We start from the raw sequence: 25,550 nt of genomic DNA on the forward strand, positions 1-25,550 counted from the left end.
ACCACCGCGCCACCAGGGAGGCCCCTGTCCTTGTGTTTTGTTTGGAATTTTTATTCTGCACAAGAATACACACACACCTGCATACAGCTACACTGAAGTCCCGTTTATATTTCCTTGATCCCGTCCTCTCTGACCCTCTAGAGATAGCCACTGTCCTGAGTTTTGCTTATCATTCTCTTGCTTTCTTTATAGTTTTACCACTTATACATATTTAGTTATGAGTATATAAATGGAATCATACAGGAGACATACAAGTCTTGCTTTGTGACTTGCTTTTTGATGTATGTTGCTCTAGTTCATTCCTTTTTAAGTACTATTAGGATATTTCATTTTGTGAATAAATTGCCACATATTTATCCTTTCTCCAAATTTAGCTTGTTTCCAGTATCGTTTTGGTTATAAAAAAAAGTACTGTGGCAAAAATTATTGTGCATTTCTCTCACACATGTGCAAGAATTTCTGTAGGATATATAACTAGGAGTGGAATTGCTGAATTGTTGGGTAAATACATCTTCAACTTTACTAGATAATACGAATGTTTTCCAGAGTTGTTCTACCAATTTACAGTCCCATCAGCAGTGTATGAAAAGTTTCTGTTTCATATTCTTACTAGCAGTCTTGATGATGTCAGACTTAAATATTTGCTGATCTAGTAGGTGTAAAAGAGTATCTCATTGTAGTTTTAATTTGAGTTTCTGTGATAACTGATGAGATTGAGAAACTTTTCATGTGATTGGCCATTTATATTTCTTATCTGTAGAATGCTTTTTTATATCATTTCTTATTTTTTTATTGGGTGTTTGATCTTGACATTCTTCTATAATCTGGATATTAATTCTGGGTTGATTATATGCATGATGAGTATCTTCTCCCAACATGTGACTTTTTTTTTCTTATAATTTACGTTTTATTTTATGAATTATATCTGTATGTAGTTCCAAGTATTAAATAGTTTGAAAAACTGACTCCTCCACCCAATTTCTTGCTTTCCAAAGGTAACCACTTTTAGCTTATTTTATTTTATTTTTAAAAAATTTTTATTGGAGAATAGTTGATTTAAAATGTCATGTTACCCACATGCTGCGGAGCAACTGGGCCCGTGAGCCACAACTACTGAGCCTGTGCGTCTGGAGCCTGTGCTCCGCGATGGTGAGAGGCCCACGCACCGCGATGAAGAGTGGCCCCAGCTCACCGCAACTGGAGAGAGCCCTCGCACAGAAACAAAGACCCAACACAGCCAAAAATAAATAAATAAATTTATTTTTAAAATGTCGTGTTAGATTCTACTGTACAGCAAAGTGAATCAGTTATGCATATACATATATCCACTCTTTTTTAGATTCTTTTCCCATATAGGTCATTACAGAATATTGAGTAGAGTTCCCTGTGCTATACAGGAGGCCCTTATTAGTTATCTATTTTATTGTAGTATGTATATGTCAATCCCAATCTCCTAATTTATCCCTCCCCACCCCCTTTCTCCCTGATAACCATAAGTTTGTTTTTCACATCTGCAACTCTATTTCTGTTTTGTAAATAAGTTTATTTGTACCATTTTTTTGGGTTCCACATATAAATGATATCATATGATGTTTGTTTTTCTCTGTCTTACTTACTTCACAGTATGACAATCTCTAGGTCCATCCACATTGCTGCAAATGACATTATTTCATTCTTTTTTATGGCTGGGTAATATTCCATTGTATATTTGTACCATATCTTTTTTAAACATTCCTCTGTCGATGGACATTTAGGTGCTTCCATGTCCTGGCTATAGTAAATAGTGCTTAGCTTATTTTAGTTGAATCCTTTGGCTATTTTGGTGAATCACGACCTTCTGTAACCTCCTAAGAAAGAATTCATGGGAAGTATATTTTTTGAGAGCTTGTATGTCTAAAGATGCTCTTGAGAATTCTAATGTTACTCTAGTGTAAAATCCATTTTTTTTTTTTGTCTATTTTTTTGGTCCCCCTTCTCTCTGAAAGCTGAGATTTTATTTTATATTTTCCCCCAGTGTTCTGAAATTTGACTGTGTTATGTCTTGGAGTAGGTTTTTTTTTTTTTTTTCAAATATCCATGGTATTGGCCATTCAGTTTGGATACTCACCTTTGGGAAAATTCACTGAATTATTTCTTTGATTATTTCTTCTCCTCTGTTCTGTTTCCTCTCTTCTCTCCAGAATGTCTATTATCTAGATATTGAGTATCCTGGACTCACTTTTAATTTTCTCATTCTCTTTTTTTCCCCTTTGTTGTTGTTGAAAAAGAGAAGTAAAAGATTATTTTAATATTTTCTGTATAGGTCTTAAGGAAGAAAGTAGTTTGAAGCACTTTTGATATCTATGATAAATATAATGAATTGATACATATGATCTTGTTTAGAAAAAAATCATATATTCTGGTTAATTTTTTCTGATTTATTTTCTATTTACTAATTCTGTGCCTCATCTCTTTTTAAAACTAGTCATTGTATTTTTAGTTTCATTTTTTATATTTCTCATTTCTAGAAGTTCTATGTAGTTATTTTAAGAATCTCTCTTAGGAAGGGAGAAAAAGGAACTGAAATGAGTATTCAGTGAGCCACTAGTTGTTTTGAGGATTCAATACATAGTAGATATTCAGGAAATGATAGCATTGAATAAATATAATACTATTAATTTTTACCTTTTGATTTGTGTAGATCCTGTCTTGAAGAGTCCGTTGGTATATCCTTAAGAAATTTGAAGATCAGTTTCAGAAGTCTAACCAATTAAAAAATTTAAAAATTAGAAAAGAATTTTCTAAATACAATAAACTGAAATGCTAATAGACCTTTGTTTTACTTTAGATGAAGCTGAGTGATCACATTCAGAATAGAGTTCTTCACATTTTATAAAATTGAATGTAATTGTATAAGCTGCAAATAATTGTTTTCTTAAATCAAATATTTCTTTTGATGATAAAATAAACATTATAAGCATAAGAAAATTGTGTTTTTAAAAAAAATAAATTTATTTATTTATTTTTGGCTGCGTTAAGTCTTCGTTGCTGCGTGCGGGCTTTCTCTAGTTTTGGCGAGCGGCGGCTACTCTTCATTGCGGTGCGCGGGCTTCTCATTGTGGTGGCTTCTCTTGTTGCGGAGCATGGGCTCTAGGCACGCAGGCTTCAGTAGTTGTGGCACACAGGCTCAGTAGTTGTGGCTCGCGGGCTCTAGAGCGCAGGCTCAGTAGTTGTGGTGCACAGGCTTAGTTGCCCCGTGGCATGTGGGATCTTCCCGGAACAGGGCTAGAACCCGTGTCCCCTGCAATGGCAGGTGGATTCTTAACCACTGCGCCACCAGGGAAGTCCCTGTGTTGTTTTTTATTCTTGTCAACTTCTTATATAAAGTATGGCCTTTTAATGTTTGTTTTTATGTTTCAGATCTTGTATTTTCCTTGCATGGCTTCACTAATGTGTCTTCACTAAATTCTGCTGCTGGAAAGGGGATAGAATGTGTTTTGCTTTGACATGCTTAGTTCTCTGTTGTGAATTTTGCCAAGGCTAGACAGTGCATACTCACAGTGTCACCATATATTGCACCCATGACACTCCAATTGCTGGTTTGATTTTTGTTGAGGGTGACCTATTTCTTTATGTTTACATCTTCTTTGATACCATGTTTTATTATATAAACCTCAAGCGAGGTTTGCTCTTTGCTCTTTTAAGGCCTTTTCTTGGTTTAGTTCAACTTATTTGTATTGTTTTAGTGCAGTTATTAATATCTTTCTCAGCACTTATATACATTAAAAAAATTAATCTATTGTCCCTTGAAAAGTATATGTGTTCTGTTAGAGGAATTGTCTGCCTGTATTAGTAAAGATTGATGAGGTGGAAAGTCTATTCTATTGTTACTTGGCCTTTCCATTACTGTCTTATTTATTGTGGCTTGCTGTGTGCAATGCAATGTTAGGTTTGTGGAAGATATAAAGATGGAGAGCAATCCTGACTTCAGGGTCTCATATTCTTGAATGAGAAATAATATACACCTATATATACCTATATGTATATGCATATGCGGTTGACCCTTGAATGACATGAGTTTGAGCTGCGCAGGTCCACTTATACATGGATTTTTTTCACTAAATACATGCTATCGGAATACATGATCTACGGTTGGTTGAGTATTACATGCACGTGTGGATAGGGAGGCCCGATTGTAAAGTTATACACAGAATTTTGACTGCTGGGGTGGGGATTGGTGCCCCTAACTCCTGTGCTGTTCAGGGGTCAACTGTATATCTAATATATATATATATATTTATATCTAATATATATATTATATATATATACTATGTTTCTTTTGATTTTTCGAATATATATATATATATATTTGTAATGTCAAATATATATATTTCTTTCTCTATTTAAATATGTGTGTGTGTATATATATATACACATACATACACATATATAACAGGATTACAAACTGGAAAGAAGTAAGGGCCTTAAAAGAGTGCACGTATAGTGATGTGGGGATCCAGATAAAGGAGATATTATTTCCTTGAAGGATCAGGGGAGTATGGCAGGTGGCATTAGGACTTACTTTGCAGAATGGATATGACCTGGACATGACGGGTGTTCCAGACAAAGTGACATTGTGAACAGTGACAAGAGGCAGGAAGCCACAGTTTATTTGTGGAAAATCTCAAGTGCTGCAGCTTGGCTGACGCTGTAGGGTGTGTGTGGGAGGGGAGGAGAGGTGATAGTTGTGGTGGGAGAATGGGTGTGTGAAAGGCAGGTTGAGTTCAGGTAATTGGGAGCGTTAATTGGCTTTTCTGTTCTTTAAGGAACTCAGATTTTTGAGATGAGGAAACATATCAGCTGTGCTTTGAGGAATGTTGATTTAGTTTGGAGATACTAGTGGCTGGGTGACTCATAGGTGATAATACACTAGTTCAGGCCACAGGCAACTAGGGCCTATTCATTTTCATACATAGAATTACTATGTATACATATATATCGTATTTTGTTAATTTTTAAATTTTGATTAATAGATCTTATATTTCCAATTAAAATTTCAGATAATTGAAGACAACAAATACATGCAGTGTACATTTAAGCAATAACATCTAGTATAAGAGCTCTGTTTGTCAATTGGTACCTCTCCATCTGTGGGCTCCTTGGATAAGTGACTAATTTCTTCAGTGGAGAAGAAAAATTACTATGTTTCTTTCTCTTGATTTTTCTCTTCCCTTTTTCTTCTCTTATATTTTGTATTCTTCTGCGCCACATTTTTCTGTTTTATTTTTCTTGTCTTTTTTAGAAGAGGTGCATTTTATATCTTAATCTTTTGCTGTTTTTTTGCTTTGTTTAGTTTATTTCACGATGACTATTCCGTTGTCTTGGTTTTTTTACAAAGGTCAGTATTAGACTTCATTTTTCCTAGCAGTATTTCAGGTGCGTAAGTGGGGTTCACTTGGGACCGTAGGTTTGAAATGATCATACATTCAATAGTTATTACATGATAATAACTTGTCATAAGTCAGATTACCTTATTACTTCTTAAGCCTTTCAGTTTTTGACCTAGGATGTAAGTACATAAAGGTATTTCTGGGGGAATGGTCTCAAAAATTTTGGAAAGGTAAGTACATTATGAAACCACAGGAGGAGGGCCTCTTCTTGGTTCTGCAATCATATACAATTTCTGATAGCAGTCAACTTGGAGATGGATGACTTCATTAAAGTTTCTGAATGAAAATTGTTATAAAGCAAGGAATATGTGTAAATGCCCTGTTGTGCATGACAAAAATGTTGCTAGGTTGTTTATATTTTCCATTATATGGTCTTTTTTTGAGGAAGGAAGCTGAAATATTCATCACATTTTTATTTATTTTTGGTTACTCTAGTAATGTGATCGTGTGATATTTACCATCCACAAGGATTTTGTAAATGTGAAATATGTCAGCCAGAGTGGGGTTAGGATAAATTGGTAATATACAAACTCAAGGTTTTATGAAATTCACTGCTTTGCTTGATGCTGTGAGCACTATTGAAGAAGAGAAATTGGGGTGGTAAATTGGGTAATATGAAACAAAAATTAATTGAGAGGCTTTGGGATAAGCTCTATGGATTTGCTGATTTTGACTGTTTTCTTTTTACGTATTCTAACTCACAGCCTGGTGAATGCATTTTATCCTCTCCGGGCTATCTCATATTCCAGTTTTGCTCCCCCTCCTACACCTACCCCAACCCTTCCCTGCCTTCTGTTTTCGGTTTTCAGTGTCCTCTTTGTTGTGTTAGTTTTGGCTTACATGGTACCCTGATTATAGCTACGAGGAATCTCGTACCTCTGCATTCTTAGAGGGGATGATGTTTAAACTTGCAGTACCGGTGGGTACTGTGCTTGGTGGTGGAGATTCAGATGTGGTGCCTGCCCTCTAGGAATGTACGGTCTATTTTGGGAGTCATACATTCGTAAATAAGGGCACCCACGTAACGTGAGTAAGTTCAGATACAATACTTTATCTGTGTACAGTAGTCTCCCCTTATCCACGGGGCGTATGTTCCAAGACCCCCCGGTGGATGCCTGAAATCACAGATAGTACTGAACCCTTCATATACTATGTTTTTTTCTTATACATACGTACCTGTGATAGAGTTTAATTGATAAATTAGGCACAGTAAGAGAATATTTGAGTTGCCAACATCACTGTTCTTGTGCTGGGGGGCCGTTATGAAGTAAAATAAGGCTTTCGTGAACACAAGCACTGCAGTACCTCGGCAGTCCGTATCTGATAACGTGGATGGCTGTTAAGTGCCTAAAGTGTGGGGTGCACCGGCCAAAGGGAGGGTTCACCTCCTGGGCTGCATGGAGCAGGATGGCACGGGAAGGTGCAGGATTTCATTACACTACTCAGAATGGCGTGCAGTTTAAAACTTATGACCTGTTTATTTCTGGAATTTTCCATTTAATATTTTTGGACTGCAACTGACTGTGGGTAACTGGAATTGCAGGAGGCGAAACTGTGGATAAGTGGGACTACTGTATCCTGCTTTCAACAACTTTTTTTTTTTGAGGTTTTGATCCTAATTTTATTGTAAATTTCTACAAGCAATATCTGACTTATTCAACTTTGAATCTCCAATAGTTCCTTGATAACTACACAAAGATAGTGTTTGAAGGTAACTTTTTCTAGATCCTGAATTACATCTCAACAAAGACAAAGGCTAGAAAACATGTCTCCTTTCTTGGGCCCTTTTGAGAAGCCACCCATTCTCAGAATCCTTGATGACTCTTTGATACTAATTTTAAGTGTATAATTCAATGATTTTTAGTAAATGTATAGAGTTGTGCAAACACTACTCCAGTCAATTTTAGAATATTTCCATTGTCCCTAAAGATCTCTCATGCCTGTGAGTTTCGTGGAATGTAAATCACACCTCAGTAAAACTGTAAAAAATAAAGGAATGCGTAAGAAAGAAAAAAAAGATCCTTTAAGTGGGCTTTCATTTGAACACTTCTATCTTTTTTTAAATTAAAAAATTACTTTTAATTTATATACAGTAAAATTCACTCTTTTTGGTGTACATTGCTTTTTTAAAAAAATTTTATTGAAGTATAGTTGGTTTACAATGTTGTGTTAATTTCTTCTGTACAGCATGATTCAGTTATACATATACATACATATACATATTCTTTTTCATATTCTTTTCCATTTTGGTTTCTCACAGGATACTGAATATAGTTCCGTATGATATACAGTAGGACCTTGTTGTTTATCCATCCCATACATAATAGTTTGCCTCTGCTAATCCCAAACTTCCATTCCTTCCCTCCCTTACTTCCCCTCCCTGTTGGCAACCATAAGTCTGTTCTCTATATCTGTGAGTCTGTTTTTGTTTCATAGATATGTTGATTTGTATCATATTTTAGAGTCCACATATAAGTGATACCATTTGGTATTTGTCTTTCTCTTTCTGACTTACTTCACTTAGTATGATGATATCTAGGTCCATCCGTGTTGCTGCACATGGCAGTATTTCATTCTTTTTGACGGCTGAGCAATATTCCATTGTATATGTACACACACCTTTATCCATTCATCTGCCGATGGACTTTTAGGTTGTTTCCATATCTTGGCTATTGTAAATAGTGCTGCTATGAACATAAGGGTGCATGTATTTTTTTTGAATTATAGTTTTGTCTGGGTATATGCCCAGGAGTGGGATTGCTGGATCATATGGCAACTCTATTTTTAGATTTTTGAGGAACTTCCATGTTGTTTTCCGTAGTGGTTGCACCAATTTACATTTCCACCAACTGAACACTTTTATCTTTATGTTAAGGATACTAAGGTTTATGTTAAGAAAGATACCCGTGTTTCATACAGTCTGTGGGGAAGAATCATGATTGATTAATCATGTATGTCATAGTTGTACAAAGGATGAATCTAAGCATTTGAGTGATTAATTTTTATCCTTTTAGTCAACTGTGTTAAGCCAGATACAGATTCTGCAGAAAGAACTCGAGACGTTTACAAGGAATAATAAACTGTCATTTTGCCTATTAGTAGATTGCAATTAAGTAGGAGTGAACTGGCTAAAGAGTAGTTGGGTAATTGCATTCTCCTAAGTATGCACTGATAGGGATTGCTACTATTCTTGGGAAGGCTCAGAAGATGCAAGAGGAGATGTCTTTAGAAAGCTGTTAATTTTAGGCGAGACTGAGGAATACCTTTAAGTAATGGCATGTTGAAGTGCTAAAGGGCTATGCTTTACGTATCCTGATTTGGTCATCTCATGGGGGTTTCTGATTTCCCCTAACCAACACTCAGCACTTTATGTTTTTAAATTTATTTATTTAATTTATTTTTGGCTGTGTTGGGTCTTCGTTGCTGCACGCGGGCTTTTCTCTAGTTGCGGCGAGCGGGGACTACTCTTTGTTGCGGTGCGCGGGCTTCTCGTTGCGGTGGCTTCTCATTGTGGAGTGCAGGCTTCAGTAGTTGTGGCATGTGGGCTCAGTAGTCGTGGCTCGCGGGCCCTAGAGTGCAAGCTCAGTAGTTGTTGCAACTGGGCTTAGTTGCTGCGCGGCATGTGGGATCTTCCCGGACCAGGGCTCGAACCCGTGTCCCCTGCATTGGCAGGCGGATTCGTAACCACTGCGCCACCAGGGAAGTCCCTCAGCATTTTAAATATGAGTCCTTTACACTCATGGGATAAAGGAGGTATTCCAAATAAATAACTAGTACTTAGTGGGGGGATCAAAAATGTTTTTCGTGTGAATGAGCTCTCATGAGGTGTGATGATGACTTCACTGGCACAAAATGGAAGGAAAACAGTCTTGGGCATAGAATGGGACGGGGTGCAGTAGAGTACGCATAGGGGGCCACGATCTCTTCTTCATACATCACCCCTGTCTAGGGAAATGTCCATTGGTCCCACAAATGTTTAAATTATGTCTTGTGGAGGAGATAGTGTTGAGAGTGCCCTACTTAAAGGTTTACCCAAGGGCATAGGTAAATTTTGTTCTCCTCTTATAAGGTGTAAGATCCATCTAGACCTGTGAGATGCTTTTGGAAGCTAATCAGTGAGCCTTTATAGCCGTTACCTTGCCATAAAATTGCCCATCTTTCTCTCTGGTTCCTAAGGTCATATATATTCTGTGAGAATCAGGGCAGTGATGTGTAAATGATACACTCTATTGACAGCTGGAGGAGCAGTTGGGTATAAATTACATTAGGAAGTTTTTCATAAGCCCTAGCTAGATAAGATTAATAATTTCATGAAGGATTGCTTCTAGAAAAGGAATGAGTACTGTAGTCCTGATCCTTGGTAATTATCTTCCACTGCAGTGAGAGAGGGTGTTCAGCCTTTGATAGTGTAGGGGCTGTTGACATTTGAGAGATGAATGCGCAGCCTTGTAGCTGGGAAGTATGAATGTCAGTAATCGAGTATATATTAACTTATATTAAGGAGCTTTTCATGTTGCCTTTAGAATTCTCATTCCTCCACTGTGAGAAAATTCTTCTTTCCCTGAGTTCAGGTTGGGTTTTTGAAGAGAAATAAAGAGGTGCTGTTGTCTGCACAGAAAGCTGCATTGTCTTGGCAGATGTGAAAGTCCTTAGGTGTGAATTAAGGGACTTGCTGAGCTTCACAGACTGATTTTTCTTTGTTTTTTCCCACAGGCATTTGTTTCTGGGGAGGCAGGGAAGTGGAGAGTCTTGGCCATATCCTGTGATCTGCTTTTATCCAGGATATGTTACAGATAGGTAGACACGTGAGACTCAGAAGTATCTTGGTCCTCAACAGCCTCCGCCTGGCTGTCTTTTAAGAAGACAGTCTTCTTTATTAGTTTGACTTTTTTTTGCCTACCACTGAAAAAAATTAAATTATTTGGAAATCAGTTTTAACCCATCAGTCAGTCCTCTCTTTGGAGATTCTTTAATAGGAGGAGCTAGTTCTCATTATGTTACAGTTACATTTAAATGGGCCTTTGTAGACCTTAATAAAGTTTTTAATCTCTTCAGCTGGTAAATCAACCAGTCTCCCTCCCTCCCTCTCACTGTGCCTAGAGTATCATGAAGTAAATTCTGGACAGCCTAGTATTTCCTCTGAATATTTCAGTGCGTATTTCTAAAAAATAAGGACTCTAAAAAAACATAAACATGAAACCATTGTCATATACAAAGATAATTCACAATAATTTGTCCATATCTTCAAATATCCAGACTGTGTTCTCTTTTAATTCATTGATCTGCTCTCCATTCTCTCCTCCTCTCTCACTCTTACAGAGAGAGAGTGTGTGTGTGTGTGTGTGTGTGTGTGTGTTCGGAAGAAGCCAGGTCATTTATTCTGTAGTTTTCTACTGTGTAGATTTTTTAGATTTCCCATTGTTTATTTTTAACATCTTTATTGGAGTATAATTGCTTTACAATGTTGTGTTAGTTTCTGCCGTATAATAAAGTGAATCAGCTATATGCATACGTATATCCCCATATCCCCTCCCTCTTGAGTCTCCCTCCCACCCTCCTTATCCCGTCCCTCTAGGTCATCACAAAACACTGAGCTGATCTCCCTGTGCTATGCAGCTGCTTCCCACTAGCTATCTATTTTACATTTAGATTTCCCATTGTTTAGATTGCATCTTTGAAGTGTTGTTTGAAGTATTTTTCTTTTTTCAACTGTATTTTTTTCAAATTGGTAGTTAGAGCCAGAGGAGTGATATGATTTTATCTGCATTAGGTCTACTTATTTTTTTGAAATTGTTTTGGTGTAAAAATCATTTGAGCAGAATGGTTGCTATAGGCAAGTAATACTCGTACTCCTACCTTGACTTTGGACCAAAATCTCTTTTGCCCTGGTGAACAGGGTTAATTACGTGTTGGCTCTGAGGACTGGCCGAGGGTGGAAATAGCCCAGCGGGTTGCTTCAAGCATCTTCTCAAAGTTTGTTGCTTGTGATTTGCTGTGATGGAAACTTGTTAGACTATATATAAAAGCAGTAGGAAAAGGCTTTGAGTGAAGGCTCTAGTTGTGTTTGTGAATAAAGCACATTTACATTACTTTATGAATTTTGAGACCTTGAGTTGGGCTAAGCTCTGTGGCTAAACCTAGAAGGGTTTTATGCAGTTTTGAAAGTTTTACATCTGAGAGTATATGTAGAGATGAGATTTTAAAAAATTATTATTGTTGTTTTTTTAATTGTTGTTAGCTTAGTTCAGAATAGGAACTAACATGCTGTTGTAGGTCACATGTGCTTCAGAAACAGACTGACAGAAAAAGAGATCATTATGCTGTATCCCTTAAGCTTATACAGTGCTGTATGTCAGTTATATCTCATTAAGAGTGAAGAAAAAAAGTTAGGAAGGTGCTCAAAGGAGAAGAGGGCAGTTGGTGGAATTAGAGACTGACAGGTTGTCTGAATTCCGGGGCTGGGAAATAAACCCAGGTGTGTGTTAGTTTTCTGTGGTTGCTCTAACAGATTACCACAAATTTAGGGGCTTAAAATAAATTTATGTTACATTTCTGGAGGTGAGAAGTCCGAAATGGGTCTCACTGAACTAAGATCAAGGTGTCAGCAGGGCTGTGTCCTCGCTGGAGGCTCAGGGGGACAATCTGTCTTCTTACCTTTGCCAGCTTCTAGAGCAGCCCAGCTTCCTTGGCCCCTTCTATCCTCAAAACCAGCAGTGACTGGGCGAATCTTTTTCTCACATCACGTCACTGTGACACTGACTCTCCTGCTTCCCTCTTCTGCTTTTAAGGACTTTTGTGGTTATTTGGGCCACCTGGAAAATCCAGGATAATCTCCCTGTTTTAAGGTCATCTGCTTAGCAACCTTAAATCCACGTGATGCAACATGTTCACAGGTTCTAGAGATTAAGACATGGGCATCTTTGGGGGCCATTATTCTGCTTGCCCCACAAGGTAAGCAGAATTAACGGAGGACAGGTGTTGCTTTCTGCACTAACATGTAGAGCTCTGTCTGACTGCCCTTGAGCATACCCTTCTACTGATGGTCTCAGCGGGCTATATTGAGTAACTCATGGTGTTACCTCATGAGGTGCTTAGAATTATAGAAAATTTAAGAGTTATCATTGGTTAACATAACCATAAAACCAAGTCAGTCTTTTGATATGCCAACTCTGAGGAGTCTTAGGAAGTGTCATTTCCTTCCCCCTTTTGATTTCTATGCAGAAACTAAAATTTTTAAAGTTTTGATTTATCTATGAGAAGGTCTAGAAAAAGATAAGCACTAATTTGTTGCGTGAGGAAGTGCATCCTTTTTTTTGACACAGTGGGGGCCTGGTGATGATAGATATCAGGTACGTTTTGATGTAAAGGGAGCCTGATGTTGTTTTCTGTCATTTGGGATGGTGGTAGATTGTGTAGGGGGGAGCGTTGTGTGGACATGACCAGAGAAACCTGGTCTTTTTCTTAAGCAGCAGGGAGTTTCCTGCCTGTAGGGAGGGCCTTTTTAAAAAATTGAGACATTAAGAAGGATGTGGCTTCTCTCTTCTGTTACTCCATTGCCTTATTGTTATTGGGGACAAGTGTTTTCCTTTAATATATCAGAAGTTTTACTTTCAAACATTTTTCTTTTTTCTATAGGTGATTATGATGTCTTATACGTTCCCTGCCAGGTTTACTAAACATGACTTAACTTTAAAAATCATGACTGTTGGGTTCCTTTATTAATCAGCTTAGTTTGTGTAGTGGCCACACAGTCTTTTAACTTTTAGTACTTGTTAGCCTGCTTGTGCTGTTGGTAACTGGCCTCTAATTGCAATGAAGTATAACAAACAGAAAAGTGCACCAGTCATGATGTACAGTCTTATTTCAGTATAGTTTTTAGTGTCCCATCCACAGCAATCCCAGCTGTCATTTCTTTCTAGCTTCTGTGATTGTGCCCTCATTGCTTCCGATGCACTGCTGTAACTAGTACATATGTGTCTATGTGAGGTGACGTATCTGTTTATTAAAGTTTATTGGTGTTGATATAGTTCCTTAGATATTCAGTGGCCAACCTGAAAACATTTTTTTTCTCATTTCTAAGTTCACATCTGAGTTTCAGATGTTTGAATGTGTAAATGAAGGTGAAATTCTAGTTGAAAACCCATCTGGTTTTCTATTGGTTGTTTCCTCTAAAATATTTACCTTCTAGGATTAGTATATACTAATTTTATTTCAGTTTTCCTTGTGAAGGTTTCTGCCCTCTTTGTTTTGATGTTGTCTTGTTCCTATTTGTAAATTATCAATTCTTTTTATCTTTCTCTTTTTTAGACTTTTACTGGTCGGTGGATGTGAAACTGCTGAAGTGGGCATACCAACAGCTGCTAGCTGTGGACTCTCTGCCTGGAGAGTTCTTTCAGGATCACCTTATTATAAACCGGTCACTCATGGTGGAGACAGGGTCACTGCAGTAAGTCTTAGTTGTGGTATTTCACTTTGCTAATAGGTCTTAGATAAGCCCTTTGTAAGATACAGAGAAGGAAACAATTTGCCTTAAATGAAGGAAGTAACCTAATGCAAGTGAAATTTTAGGACTTCTTTCAAATATCAAATTTATCTAAAGCATGTTTTATTTAACTTGGGTCTCATTTTTAGTAACAGTATTTGCAGATATCAGAAAAACAACCTAGCAGTAATCCCGTTACTTGCGTTTGCTTATTTAGACATTAACATTTATTAAGTCCCTTTTGATGTGCCGGCAGCTGTTCTGAGTGCTGTTAACGTGTAGTAGCTCATTTAATTCTCAGTAACCCTTTGAGGTGGGTATTGTTAGTAGCCCCAGTCTGTTGATGAGGAAAGTGAAATTTAGCTGGGCCACCCCACTAGCAAGTGGCAGAAGGAGGGTACAAACGCTGGTATGAGTTCCCCCGTTCAAGTTCTTAACTGCCTTCGTACTTGCATTTTGTTCCATATTGATCAGTACTGTTCGTCCAACCGTTCATTTATTCATCCTTTAATTGAATTTCTGTTTTCTGTCAGTCACTCCTTTATGCTGTAATAGTCAGTATAGGCTAGGCTCTGTTGTGATAATAAAAACAGCCACATAAACAAACAAATGAACAATCCTGACATTTCTGTGGGTTACCCCATGACAGTGTGTTCCTTATTTGTGGCAAAGCCTGCTGTTGATATCATGACTACCCTGAACAGCTTGTTCCAAGTGATGACTAAAGGATATGTGGAGGCTGGTGACCTCTTGAGGGCCCACTGTCTCAGTTTATGGCCTTAGGAGGGGGAGGAGAGGACTACAAGGTGGGACTTTTTAACCGTCTTACACCAGAGCTGACATCACTTCTGCTCACGGTTCATTCACTGAAACTCATCACGTGGCCCCTCCTACCTTCAAGGGGCCTGTGTGTCCAGAAAGGCAAGAAAAACTAGATATTAGTGAATATTAATTGTTTCTACCATATTGGCCATCTTGGTTTTTTTTGTATAAACTGTATGATCATAATTACATACCCTGTGCTTAGCCTGATATTTGGTGGGCGCTCAGATACAATATTTTTCTAATGAGGGAAGAAACCAAGAAATCAAGGTGAAACATGGTGTAAGTGAATGTGCTATGCTAGTTATTCCTATGAATGTATTTGTTCCATTATTTCTGCCTCAAAAATATATTGATTTCAAAATAATCCTGTAAAACAATGGTTAAACGTTTTGATGTTGAGGAAGAACTAGTGAAGAAGTACTTTTGAAAAGAAATCTTTAGCAATCATAGTAAGCTTCTGTTAATTATTTTCTTTAGTTTTTAGCATATACTGAAATATGTGATTGTGAATTTAACCCAACATTTTTTTTTTTAAATTAGGTCAACTTATTGGTTCAATATGGCACCAGACCTTAAAACAGTTTATATTCGTACATCGGTTTATACAGTACTGCGTCGTGTGCTTTTTCCTCCATTCGTGGTCCCTCTACTCACTCTAGCACCCATTTATTCTCCCTGCAGGATCCAGTAAGGAGTCCAGTTTGAGTGTTATTAGCCACATTTCACAGATGAGGAGCCTAAGGCCCGGGAGACCTTAACAACTAAAAACAGGGCAACAGGGGTGGAACCAGATTTTGTAGCTCCTGTTTAGCACTTTCCTCACTCCCCATGTGAAATTACATACATCTCATTGGCATTGTCAAATTTATGCTGTGATGATTATCCCATAATTTATTTTTTAAAAGAGAGTGAGTTAGCAGTTGGACATGTTATTTCATATTTGTTATAATTTAGTCATGTTCCTCTCTCCGATTTCACACCCAGCTTGTCGTTTTATATGTGAGATGTATCATGGCAGATCCTGAAAACAGTTTGAACAATTTTATCTCTTGACTCTGTCTGAGTGTGATGTCTACAGCTTAGCTGTGTCTGAGTGTGATGTCTGCAGCTTATTTTTTTATTTTTTAATTTTATTTTTGACTGCGCCACGTGGCTTGCGGGATCTTAGTTCCCCAACCAGTGATTGAACCCGCGCCCTCAGCAGTGAAAGCGCCGAGTACTAACCACTGGACCGCCAGGGAAGTCCCTGTAGCTTATTTTTAAATGGTTCAGTCAAAAAATATTTTTTAAAAAGTACACATACACATACAGATAAAGCAAATGTGGCTAAATGTTAATAATTGGTGAACTCAGGTAAAAGGTACACTGGTATTTCATTGTGTAATCATTTCAACTTTTCAGTAGCTAGGAAATTTGTCAAAATTAAAGGTTGAGGGAAAAAAAGAAAGAATTGGTAAGTATGGAGAATATAAGGTGAGAGAAAGTAGGCAAACTGTGAAGGGCCATTTCAATATGGTGTAATCAAGTATATTTGTGACAGAGTCTGGGACAGGGGAGGGCACGGAGGACTGTCACGTACTATGAAACCTTTTTTCACCGTGGCTTCTTTAAATTCTCCGTGCCTTCACTTTGCTCCTTACTGAAGTATTGGAATCTGCTCAGCTATGTATGGTCCTTCCCTCTCTGGCCTGAAGCTTCAGTATTGGAGTCTCTTAAAAGAAGATTGCTTGTGCAGTGACAAAATAAGTGGGGGGAAATACCGAATTGCAAATTGAGTGCTCCGCCGTATGATAAACTTCTTGAAATGCTGCAAGTGTACTTTAATTATGTTAGTACCTTTTTAACGTGTCTTGCAGCTAAACGCACAATCATTCTGTGTAACCTTCCCCTACCTCAAAGTAATTTGAAACTATAAGATTAGTTCCTCTTGTCAGGTGGCAGATATTGTTTGCATCGAACCTCTTATTGTTTGTTTAAGGCTGCTATTGTTTTTGGGTGGATATCGACCGAAAAATGCTGCTGACACATATATTCTCATCTCTCACAAGGCTGCTGGGTTGTAAAAGAGGCTATGCAAAATTCCATATATACCTTGAGCAAAGTTTCCAAATTAATGTCCGTGTCATCTATAGGAGATAGTTTTATTTATTCATTTGTTCAACATGAAATCACCGATGCAGGTATCAGAACATACAGGTAGCAACCCTCAAGGGGTTTACTGTACTGGAGGTACAGCTGTGCCCACAAATAAGGGCAAGAAGCTATAGCAGATACCAGGGGAGAGTTCAGTCACTGGGGGGAAGGAAGGAGCCCGGCTCAGGAGTCAGAAGGTTGGGATTGGAATTCTAGCTCAGCACCTACCACTGGTGTCTTAAGGCTCTTGCCAGGATCAAACGAGGTAATATATGTGAAGGCCGTTGATAAACAATAAAATGTTCTACAGTGTTAATTATTATCTATTTGTATTATTAAGGTGGAAATTTTGGAAAAAATGTATAAAAAATGAACAAAACTGACTATTTTTTGTTATTGATGCTGCTTCCTTTTCAGTATAGAATGTTGTTCTGGAAAGAACACAGGGTTTTTGAAATCCTGTTTCCCTGAGAAAACAGCAGGAATCAGAATATTTTCATAAGATCCTACCACCTGCCTGCATATGCGCCTGATTTCCGAACCTTTCCTCTTGTTATTTCAGGTGAACTGCACTTGCACCAGCCAAGGCCAGCTCCCCCGTTTGTCCTCTGGATCTCACACGTGCTAACTGAAGGATGTTTATCCAAATCTTGAATCTTGCTGCCCATTAGGTTTATCAGCAAACAACATGCATTTATTTTTCCCATTGTAAAAACTCTTTAGTTTTAGGGGACTTAGAACCTACTAAATCCTGCTACCAGCCCATTTGTCCCTTTCCTTCAGCGTGTTCAAAAGTCATCTATACTTGATCCATTTCCAACTTTTCTTTTCTCTCTTGAATTCACTTGAATGGGGCTTTATCTCCATGATTTCACTGAAACTGTCTTACTGATGTTATCAGTGCCCTCCAGTATTTTACCAGTTCATCAGTTTATTGGTATTCTTTAATTCCTACTAACTGCCTATACAACAATCAGTTAGTTGGTTTTATTTTCCCCTTTCCTTCTCCTTTTTCCTCCCTTTTCTAGTTGCATTATTTCTATTTTGTCAAAACACACAATATTTATATGATAGTTTCAACCCTCATCCTCATGTTTCTTTAGTCATAGGTGTTCATTTATGTATTTTAAAATGTTCACTGTCCCTTTGTTTGAAGTTTTCCCAGTCACCTCTTGGTTGGATGAAATTATCCTCTAACAGATGTTTTGAGAAGGGCTCATAGGTGAAGAGTTCCTTAAGTTCTTGTGTGTCAGAATTGTTCTTCATAGCCTGGACATTTGAAGGAAAACTTACCTGGATATAAAATCTTTGGTTTACCTGTTCTTTCACTGAACTTTAAAAAAACACTACACTATTGTTGCTTTGCTTTGGATGTGGAATTTGAAAAGTTGATGCAAGTCAAATTATCTTCTCTTTGTATGTTACTTGGCCATTTTGTTTGGAGGCCTTGAGGATTTCCTTTATCTTTGAAATCTAGTATCCTTCCTGGAATATTTCTTGCAGTTGATTTTTCTGGGTTAATTTTCCCAGGTACCTGTTCACTCTTTCAATATATAGATTCAGGTCTTTTTTCATTTCTGGAAAGTTTTCTTAGACTATAATTTTTGGCAGTGGTTTTAGATTGACCTTAGTCCCCTTTGCTAGCTTGTCGCATCTGTCCTCCTGGACCCTGCAGTGTTTTTTCAGTCTGCTTTTGCTCACCACAAGCCGTGTGTCGGCCTGGGTCGGGGTGGGTGGGAGCGTGGGGATGGCAAGAGCAGTGGAGATGACACGCTGGAGTTTGGTGGTTTTTCTCTTTCTACTTACAATGATTTTGAAGTTTGGGTTAACTTGATCTTCAAGTTAAACGTGAGGGTGCGGTTTTCATGCAGATTTATTTTTCTCTTCTTGTATTTTCTTGTTTTTGGAGGAAATGTGGAGCTAGGCCGTCAGTAACATCTTCAGCTGCTCAGCAGTTCTGGTAGGAACGTTTTTAACCTCAGCTTAAGAATACCGCACCCCCCCCCCTCCTTTGCCTTTTTCTTTTAAATTAAGGTAAAGTTCATATAACATAAAATGGACCATTAAATATTTTAAAGTGTACAGTTCAGTGGTATTTAGTACATTCACAGTGTTGTGCAACTGTCACCACTATCTAGGTCCAAGACATTTTCATCACCCCAAAGGGAAACACCAAACCCATTAAACAGTCACGCCCTTTTGTTCCCTCACCTCAGCTCCTGGCAATCACTGGTCTGCTTTCTGTTTCTATGGATTTACCTGTTTTGAAAATTTCATATAAATGGAATCATACAATATGAGACTTTTGTATCTGGCTTCTCTCATTTAGCAACATATTTTTGAGGTTCATCCAAATTTTAGTGTGCATCAGTACTTCATTCCTTTTTATGACTGAATAATATTCCGTTGTATGGATATACTGCCTTTTGTTTATCCATTCTTTAGTTAGTGGACATTTGAGTTGTTTCTATTTTTTAGCTATTATGAATAATGTTGCTATGAACATTTGTGTGTACAGGTATTTGAACACCTGTTTTCAGTTCTTTTGGGTATATACTTAGGATGGAATTTCTGGGTCATATGGTAATTTCGTTTAACTTTTGAACAACCACCAGACTGTTTTCTACAGTGGCTGTACCATTCTATGTTCCTGCCAGCAATGTACCAGTGTTCCAAATTCTCTACAACTTCAACAACGCTTATTTTCCATTTCTAAAAAATTATACACATCTCTCCCTCTTGCTTTAAGTATATTTCTTAAATCTAGAGACAAAAATAGTCTTGTTTTATTATTTCAAATACTTGTTTCTAAGTGATTTTTTTTCTGGTATTTTTCAAGTATGGGATCAATTTCTTCATGAATGAAATTTCTGTTGGGAGTATTGACCTTTTCCATAGTGATGCTAGGATAAAATGGTAACCTGGGCCAGCCTCATTTGAGAAGAACCACTCATTAGATTCTAATTTGCATAGATTGTACTAGACTTGTTATGTATGTATTTAAAAATATATTTGATTATGGGTACATTTTGTAAGATTTGTCACTTGTTGGATTTTTTTTCCCAAACAAAAACAAAATCTCACCAAGATTTCTGATACTTATTCATGATTTTCTTAACCATTTCTTAAAGTACTGGATATGCTGTAGTTTTCATTTCATGATGAAAGGCCTTTAAACAATGAGGAAGCCTTCCATTGATCTTTTTTTTTGTGATGTGTGTCTATTTTGTAGGTACCAAAGACCCTGGGATTATTAAGGATGTTAAGTGGCAAGTTTTACAGTCGCCAGGGGCAAGAACAGGTAATACAAATGGGCTTAACCTTACAAAACATTTTCGCCAGGGTCCCCTTAAGGACAGAGTTGAATGAATCTTGAATATTATAGATTTCCATCTGAATTTTCTCTTAATTATACATTACAGGGGTGTATGCATTAATAAGAATTCATGGAGCTGTTCACTGAAGATTTGTGCATTTTACTATGTATATCATTCTTATCTCAGTAAAGAAAATTAAAAAAAAAAAATTAAAGAATGAATCTAGTCCTCTTGGATCTGGGGATATAGCCCAAAGAAGTCTCCTGGAATCATTATATATCTTTGAAGTTTCTTATTTTATCTTGTGAATTTTTGTATCCTTGTCCATAACATATCCCTTATGTTTGTTGGTTTTAAAATAAAAAAAGATTCCTTCCTAAATCTGAGATTATTGATGTTTCAAGAGGATGAGCCACATTGATCCCGGGCTTAACTGTTTTGTTCTTCAATAGGAGAAACATGGATCCATGGCAGAGATGCTTGGCAGTTTCATCCTGAATATACCGATATGCTTTGGCACTCTCTCTGAGGGAGATGGGTATAGTCATTCCCTCTACATGGCTCTCACAAGAGTCTTGACATACATGGGGCTTCAGATCATACTCCTTCCTGTTTTGGGGGGAATCAAACAAATTAATTTTCGTTTCTTCAATTTCTTAACTAAGGGAAATTGTAAGAAATATGGAAATTGTAAGAAATAGAACACGTATTCTCTTGCTGCATTTGTATTTAATATATTTAAAATTTTGAGTTCTAGTTATTTCTGTGCCCTTGACTTCAACTAATTCACGTCTTCTGGGTTGGTTTGGCATTCTGTCTGTAGAATTGAGCAATAACACTACTCTTTATGTCTGGAAAGTCACTTTCAGTTTTAATCCCTTATATGTTTACGGTTTTCCAGTTAGCATTCTCTTTAGTCATTTCAAGAAGTTTGTCTTCATTTTGCAGGTGGAGAACCATAAGCAAGACTAAATGCCTTGGCCTCTGCCATGTACTTTGTTCTTTCTAATTTACTGTGTTGCCTCTGTTGCTCTTCCTGTTACCATAATAGTGCACGAGAGCTTTACTTTGTTTTCCTCCCTGGATCCTTTCCCATTCTCTTTAATTCCATCTGAATAATAACTCTATCTTTAACAGATTTTAAAGGGTTCATTTTTTAATTCTTTTGATGATAATTAAGTCATTATGTGGAGTTTCAGCATTTATTTATTCTTCTAGTCGGTCAGCAAGCACGCACTTTGAGCCAGCCGTGGTGTTAGAGCTGAGAATAAATAGATGAATAAAATGCAGTGCGCTTCCTCAAGGAACCCTCAGTGTAGTGCGGGAGTCAGATGTAGAAGCAGCTGTAGAACAGGACAGTATGACGTGTTTCATAACCTGTCCTGTAATATGATATGAAGTGCCGTTGAGGTGCAGGGAGGGACCATTGAACTCTGGAGGTGATACTTGATTTGGAAGTGAGTAAGAGTTCCTCAGGCGGATAGGGGAAGCCTGGTTGTTTCCAGCCCGGGAGCAGCATGTGCAAAGTCCCGGAGGTGTCGCAGAACACTGCAGAACGCTCCACTCTGCTGGGGGGTAGGATCCATGGTCTCTTATTGTTTGTGTTCCGTAGTTATTTTATTGGGACCAACATAGTTGTATTATGTTTAGAACAAGAATTATTTGGGGACTGATACATTGGTACATGACTTTCCTTTGTACCATATCCTTTACATATTAAATGCTGTGTTTATTAGTTGATTTGGTATATTAATAGGCAAATGTAACTCTGTTCAATCAGTGTAAAATGTCCATCTTCTTTTTACTCTTTCTTACCTTCTGGGAACTCCAGATTCATGTTACCTTGCCTCCTGCTATTGGTTATTCTTTTGTGTGGAACTCAGCTCTTTCTTGTTTTTATCGGTATCCTCTATGATTGAACAGAAGGAGGGAGAAGGTAGCAACTAATTTCCTTACGTTTTGATCTTTCTTTTTGACACCTTGTACTGGAACCCTTAACTGTTTGGACTTTTTAAAAAGACTTTGTGAAAGTAGTACTCTAAAATCAGGGCCTTTCAGTAAATATCTGAATGTTATATGAGTATCCTGTGTGTACTCAGTGGTTCCTAGCCCAGAAATAATTATGGGGCATAGATTTTTAGCACCATCATTTTAGACCTGACAGGTCTCATAGAGATTATCTAATAATTCCTTATTATTGTGAATACTTTCTAGCTTATAAGTCCTTTCGCATGATCTCGGAGGAAGCTTGCATTAATGGCATTATGATGCCTATTTTACTGATGAAGAAATTAAAGCCTCAAGAGAAATGGTTTTCCCAAACTCACCTACCTAGTGTCAGAGATGGGTTTGGTCTTGAGTTGGCTCTTGATCTAGTGCTTTTTTTCACTACCTCTTGTTGGCTTTTGTCTAAACCCTTAGTTGGACAACTGAAGAAGCAGAAGCCAAGATATGTTGTACTTAAAAGTAGCCCAAGTTAAAAATTACCTATTATCTCAGAAAGAATGATCTTTTTTACTAAAGTTTGACAGCAATTCTATTTCTCTTTTAAAATGTGTTATCTCTTAACTACTGCTAATTTTTTTTTAAATTAATTAATTTATTTATTTATGGCTGTGTTGGGTCTTCGTTTCTGTGCGAGGGCTTTCTCTAGTTGTGGCAAGCGGGGGCGACTCTTCATCGCGGTGCGCGGGCCTCTCATTATCGCGGCCTCTCCCGTTGCGGAGCACAGGCTCCAGACGCGCAGGCTCAGCAATTGTGGCTCACGGGCCCAGTCGCTCCGCGGCACGTGGGATCCTCCCAGACCAGGGCTCAAACCCGTGTCCCCTGCATTGGCAGGCAGACTCTCAACCACTGCGCCACCAGGGAAGCCCAACTACTGCTAATTTTTAAAGAGGAACTGCTTTCCTATATAGTAACCACATGGTTAATATTTAGTTCATTTTGTTCTGTTCACTTGTCAGACTATAAAGTAGCAACACTGATTGGATAGTATTAGAGGGAATATATATAAAATAGCTAAGGCGGTGATTGCTACCTTGCAGGCGCATGATAAATGATAGTGGTGGCTGCTCTTCTGATCTGTTAATTTCTTTGTACCCGTAATCAAGGAGCCAATAATTAGTAGTCTGTGGGTCCTTTTTAATTGTGGTTTAGTATACCCCAAATTTACATGATTCAAAATAATCAACTGCTGGTTGTCTGGGATATATTATCTTTTGAAGAGTATATGAATAATCACAATTATTTGTTTTCTTTTGAGCTTCTTTTGTCACCAGAAAGTTTAACTTTATTTTTTATTTATTTAAAAAAATTTTTTGAAGTATAGTTGATTTACAGTCTTGTGTTAATTTCTGCTGTAGAGCAAAGTGACTCAGTTATACGTATATGTATTTTGTTTTTCATATTCTTTTCCAATATGGTTTATCACAGGATATTGAATATAGTTCCCTGTGCTATACAGTAGGACCTCGTTGTTTATCCATCCTATGTGTAATAGTTTGCTTCTGCTAATCCTGAACTCCCCATCCTTCCTTCCTCCAGAAAGTTTAAATTTAAATCTTTTCCTTTATGCTTTGGGCTTTGAGGTCTTACGAAGTTCTTTCACATGCTGATATTGTAAAGGTGTTCTGTGTTTTCTTTTAAAAGTTTCATGGTTTTGCTTTTCACCTGTAAGTTTTCAATCCATCTTGAATTTCTTTCTGTTGGATATAGTAGGAATCTAATTTATAATATGCTCTATGTGGCTAGTACCATTAATTCAGTGCTGTATTCTTTCCCAACTAATTTATATAATGCCATAATTTATATACTGCCACTATAATTTATATAATGTCTGTCAGGACAGACATTTACAGAGGGTACATTGTAGCTCTGTTTCTCTGCTCTCTTTTCTGTTTCATTGGTGTACATGTCTATTCTCATGACAATATCTCACAGTTTTAATAAACTAAAGTTTTATAATTAAAAAATAATTTTTTTGAAAAGGGTATTGGCTTGGAAACTTTTTTTTTTCTCCAAAGGCTTTTTTATTTCCTTCATACTTTTTCAGTTTTCCCCCCGTCAGGTTGTCAACCAGGCTTTTGAGGATGACTTTCTTTTGATTTGAAAATAGATTTCTGTTTATTCTTTGGGGTCAGACTTCTAAACTTCAGTGGGTTAGAACACCTACTGAATACCTTGAGGGCAGGGGTTTATGTTTGTTTTTTTCACTGCAGGTTCCCCAGAGTATAAAACAGTGCCTGGCATGTACTATGTATTATTGAATATGTAATATTCAGAAAATAATTGTCGAGTGTTGGAAGAGCAGTACTTACAAATTCACCTTTGATTGAGCTGAGTTTTTTTTTCCTTTAACCGTATGTAGTAATTTAGAACATTTTGAATGTGTGCACTAGAATTCAGTACTTTGATTTTACTATAGCTTGTGCATTTGAAAGGTATAATGAAATTGGAAATCACTCATTTTTAATTGTCCTATATAGATGATAGGCAGTTGAAGAAAGTGAGGCAATTTAAACTAAACAGTACAAAGGTCTGATATTTAACATTTAAAAAAATCTCTCTTTTAGAAAGGACAGCTGAAAAGCTTTATTGCAGTGTTTGAGAGAAGACACAGTTCCTACCCCAAATATTGCTCCAGTGGTAGAAGGCTTTAATTAGTTTTTAATTAACACAAGATCAAATGGACAATTGAGCTAGTGTTTTCGTGTAAATGAGAAGTAGAAGTTAAAATAATGTTCACATTATTAATTTCAGTAGTATTTTGTTAGTATTACATTGCTACACAAAAGACTCAATGAAGTAAGGGAAGATATCTTTTGTAAAGTTTTAGGAAGGGATTTGAGATGAGGAGGTAAATAGGAGAATTGACAGTGAAGTTAATTAAAAGGGCCATAAATGAATGACTAATGTAAGAAGACAGTTTGCTGTGCAAAAAGATCTTTGTCAAGTCCTCTTCCTATGCCCCATGCTGTCTACCCAGGGATGCTAACTCACCAAGTAATCATTTAGCTAGACTACCTTTTAATGAAGTTAAAACCTTATGGCGTAAATCGAAGCAGGTGGTAAGAGATAGTCACTGTTTTCTTTTTCTTTTCCTCACCTTTATTGAGATATAATTTACAAATGAAATTGTAAGACAGTTAAATTGATGATTTGATATAGGTACCTATACACTGTGAAAGGATTTTCCCCCATTGAGTTAATACGTGCATTGCCTCACATATTTACTTTTTGTGTCTGTGTATATGTGTGAGAACATTTAAATCCTACTCTTAACAAATTTCAATTATACAATACAGTGTTATCACCTGTAGTTACCAATGTCATACATTAGATCCTCAGACTTTATTCATCGTATAA

The 25,550-nt window shown here is 37.2% G+C and overlaps 1 protein-coding gene across 2 annotated transcripts in view; it reads left to right on the forward strand.

Annotated features, from left to right (window-relative positions):
- Positions 1-25,550, forward strand: part of NBAS (NBAS subunit of NRZ tethering complex) — a 333,954-nt gene that overhangs the window by 32,083 nt on the left and 276,321 nt on the right. The window contains exons 10-11 of one of the 2 annotated variants that reach the window (XM_082426421.1): positions 13,737-13,875; positions 20,102-20,170. In XM_082426421.1, the coding sequence (XP_082282547.1) occupies positions 13,737-13,875; positions 20,102-20,170 (208 nt within the window). The remainder of the gene's footprint in view (positions 1-13,736; positions 13,876-20,101; positions 20,171-25,550) is intronic. The other variant, XM_082426422.1, reaches the window with a different exon arrangement.

Source organism: Balaenoptera physalus (assembly GCF_965194825.1).
Source record: "Balaenoptera physalus genome assembly, chromosome: 15".
Classification (NCBI taxonomy): Eukaryota; Metazoa; Chordata; class Mammalia; order Artiodactyla; family Balaenopteridae; genus Balaenoptera; species Balaenoptera physalus.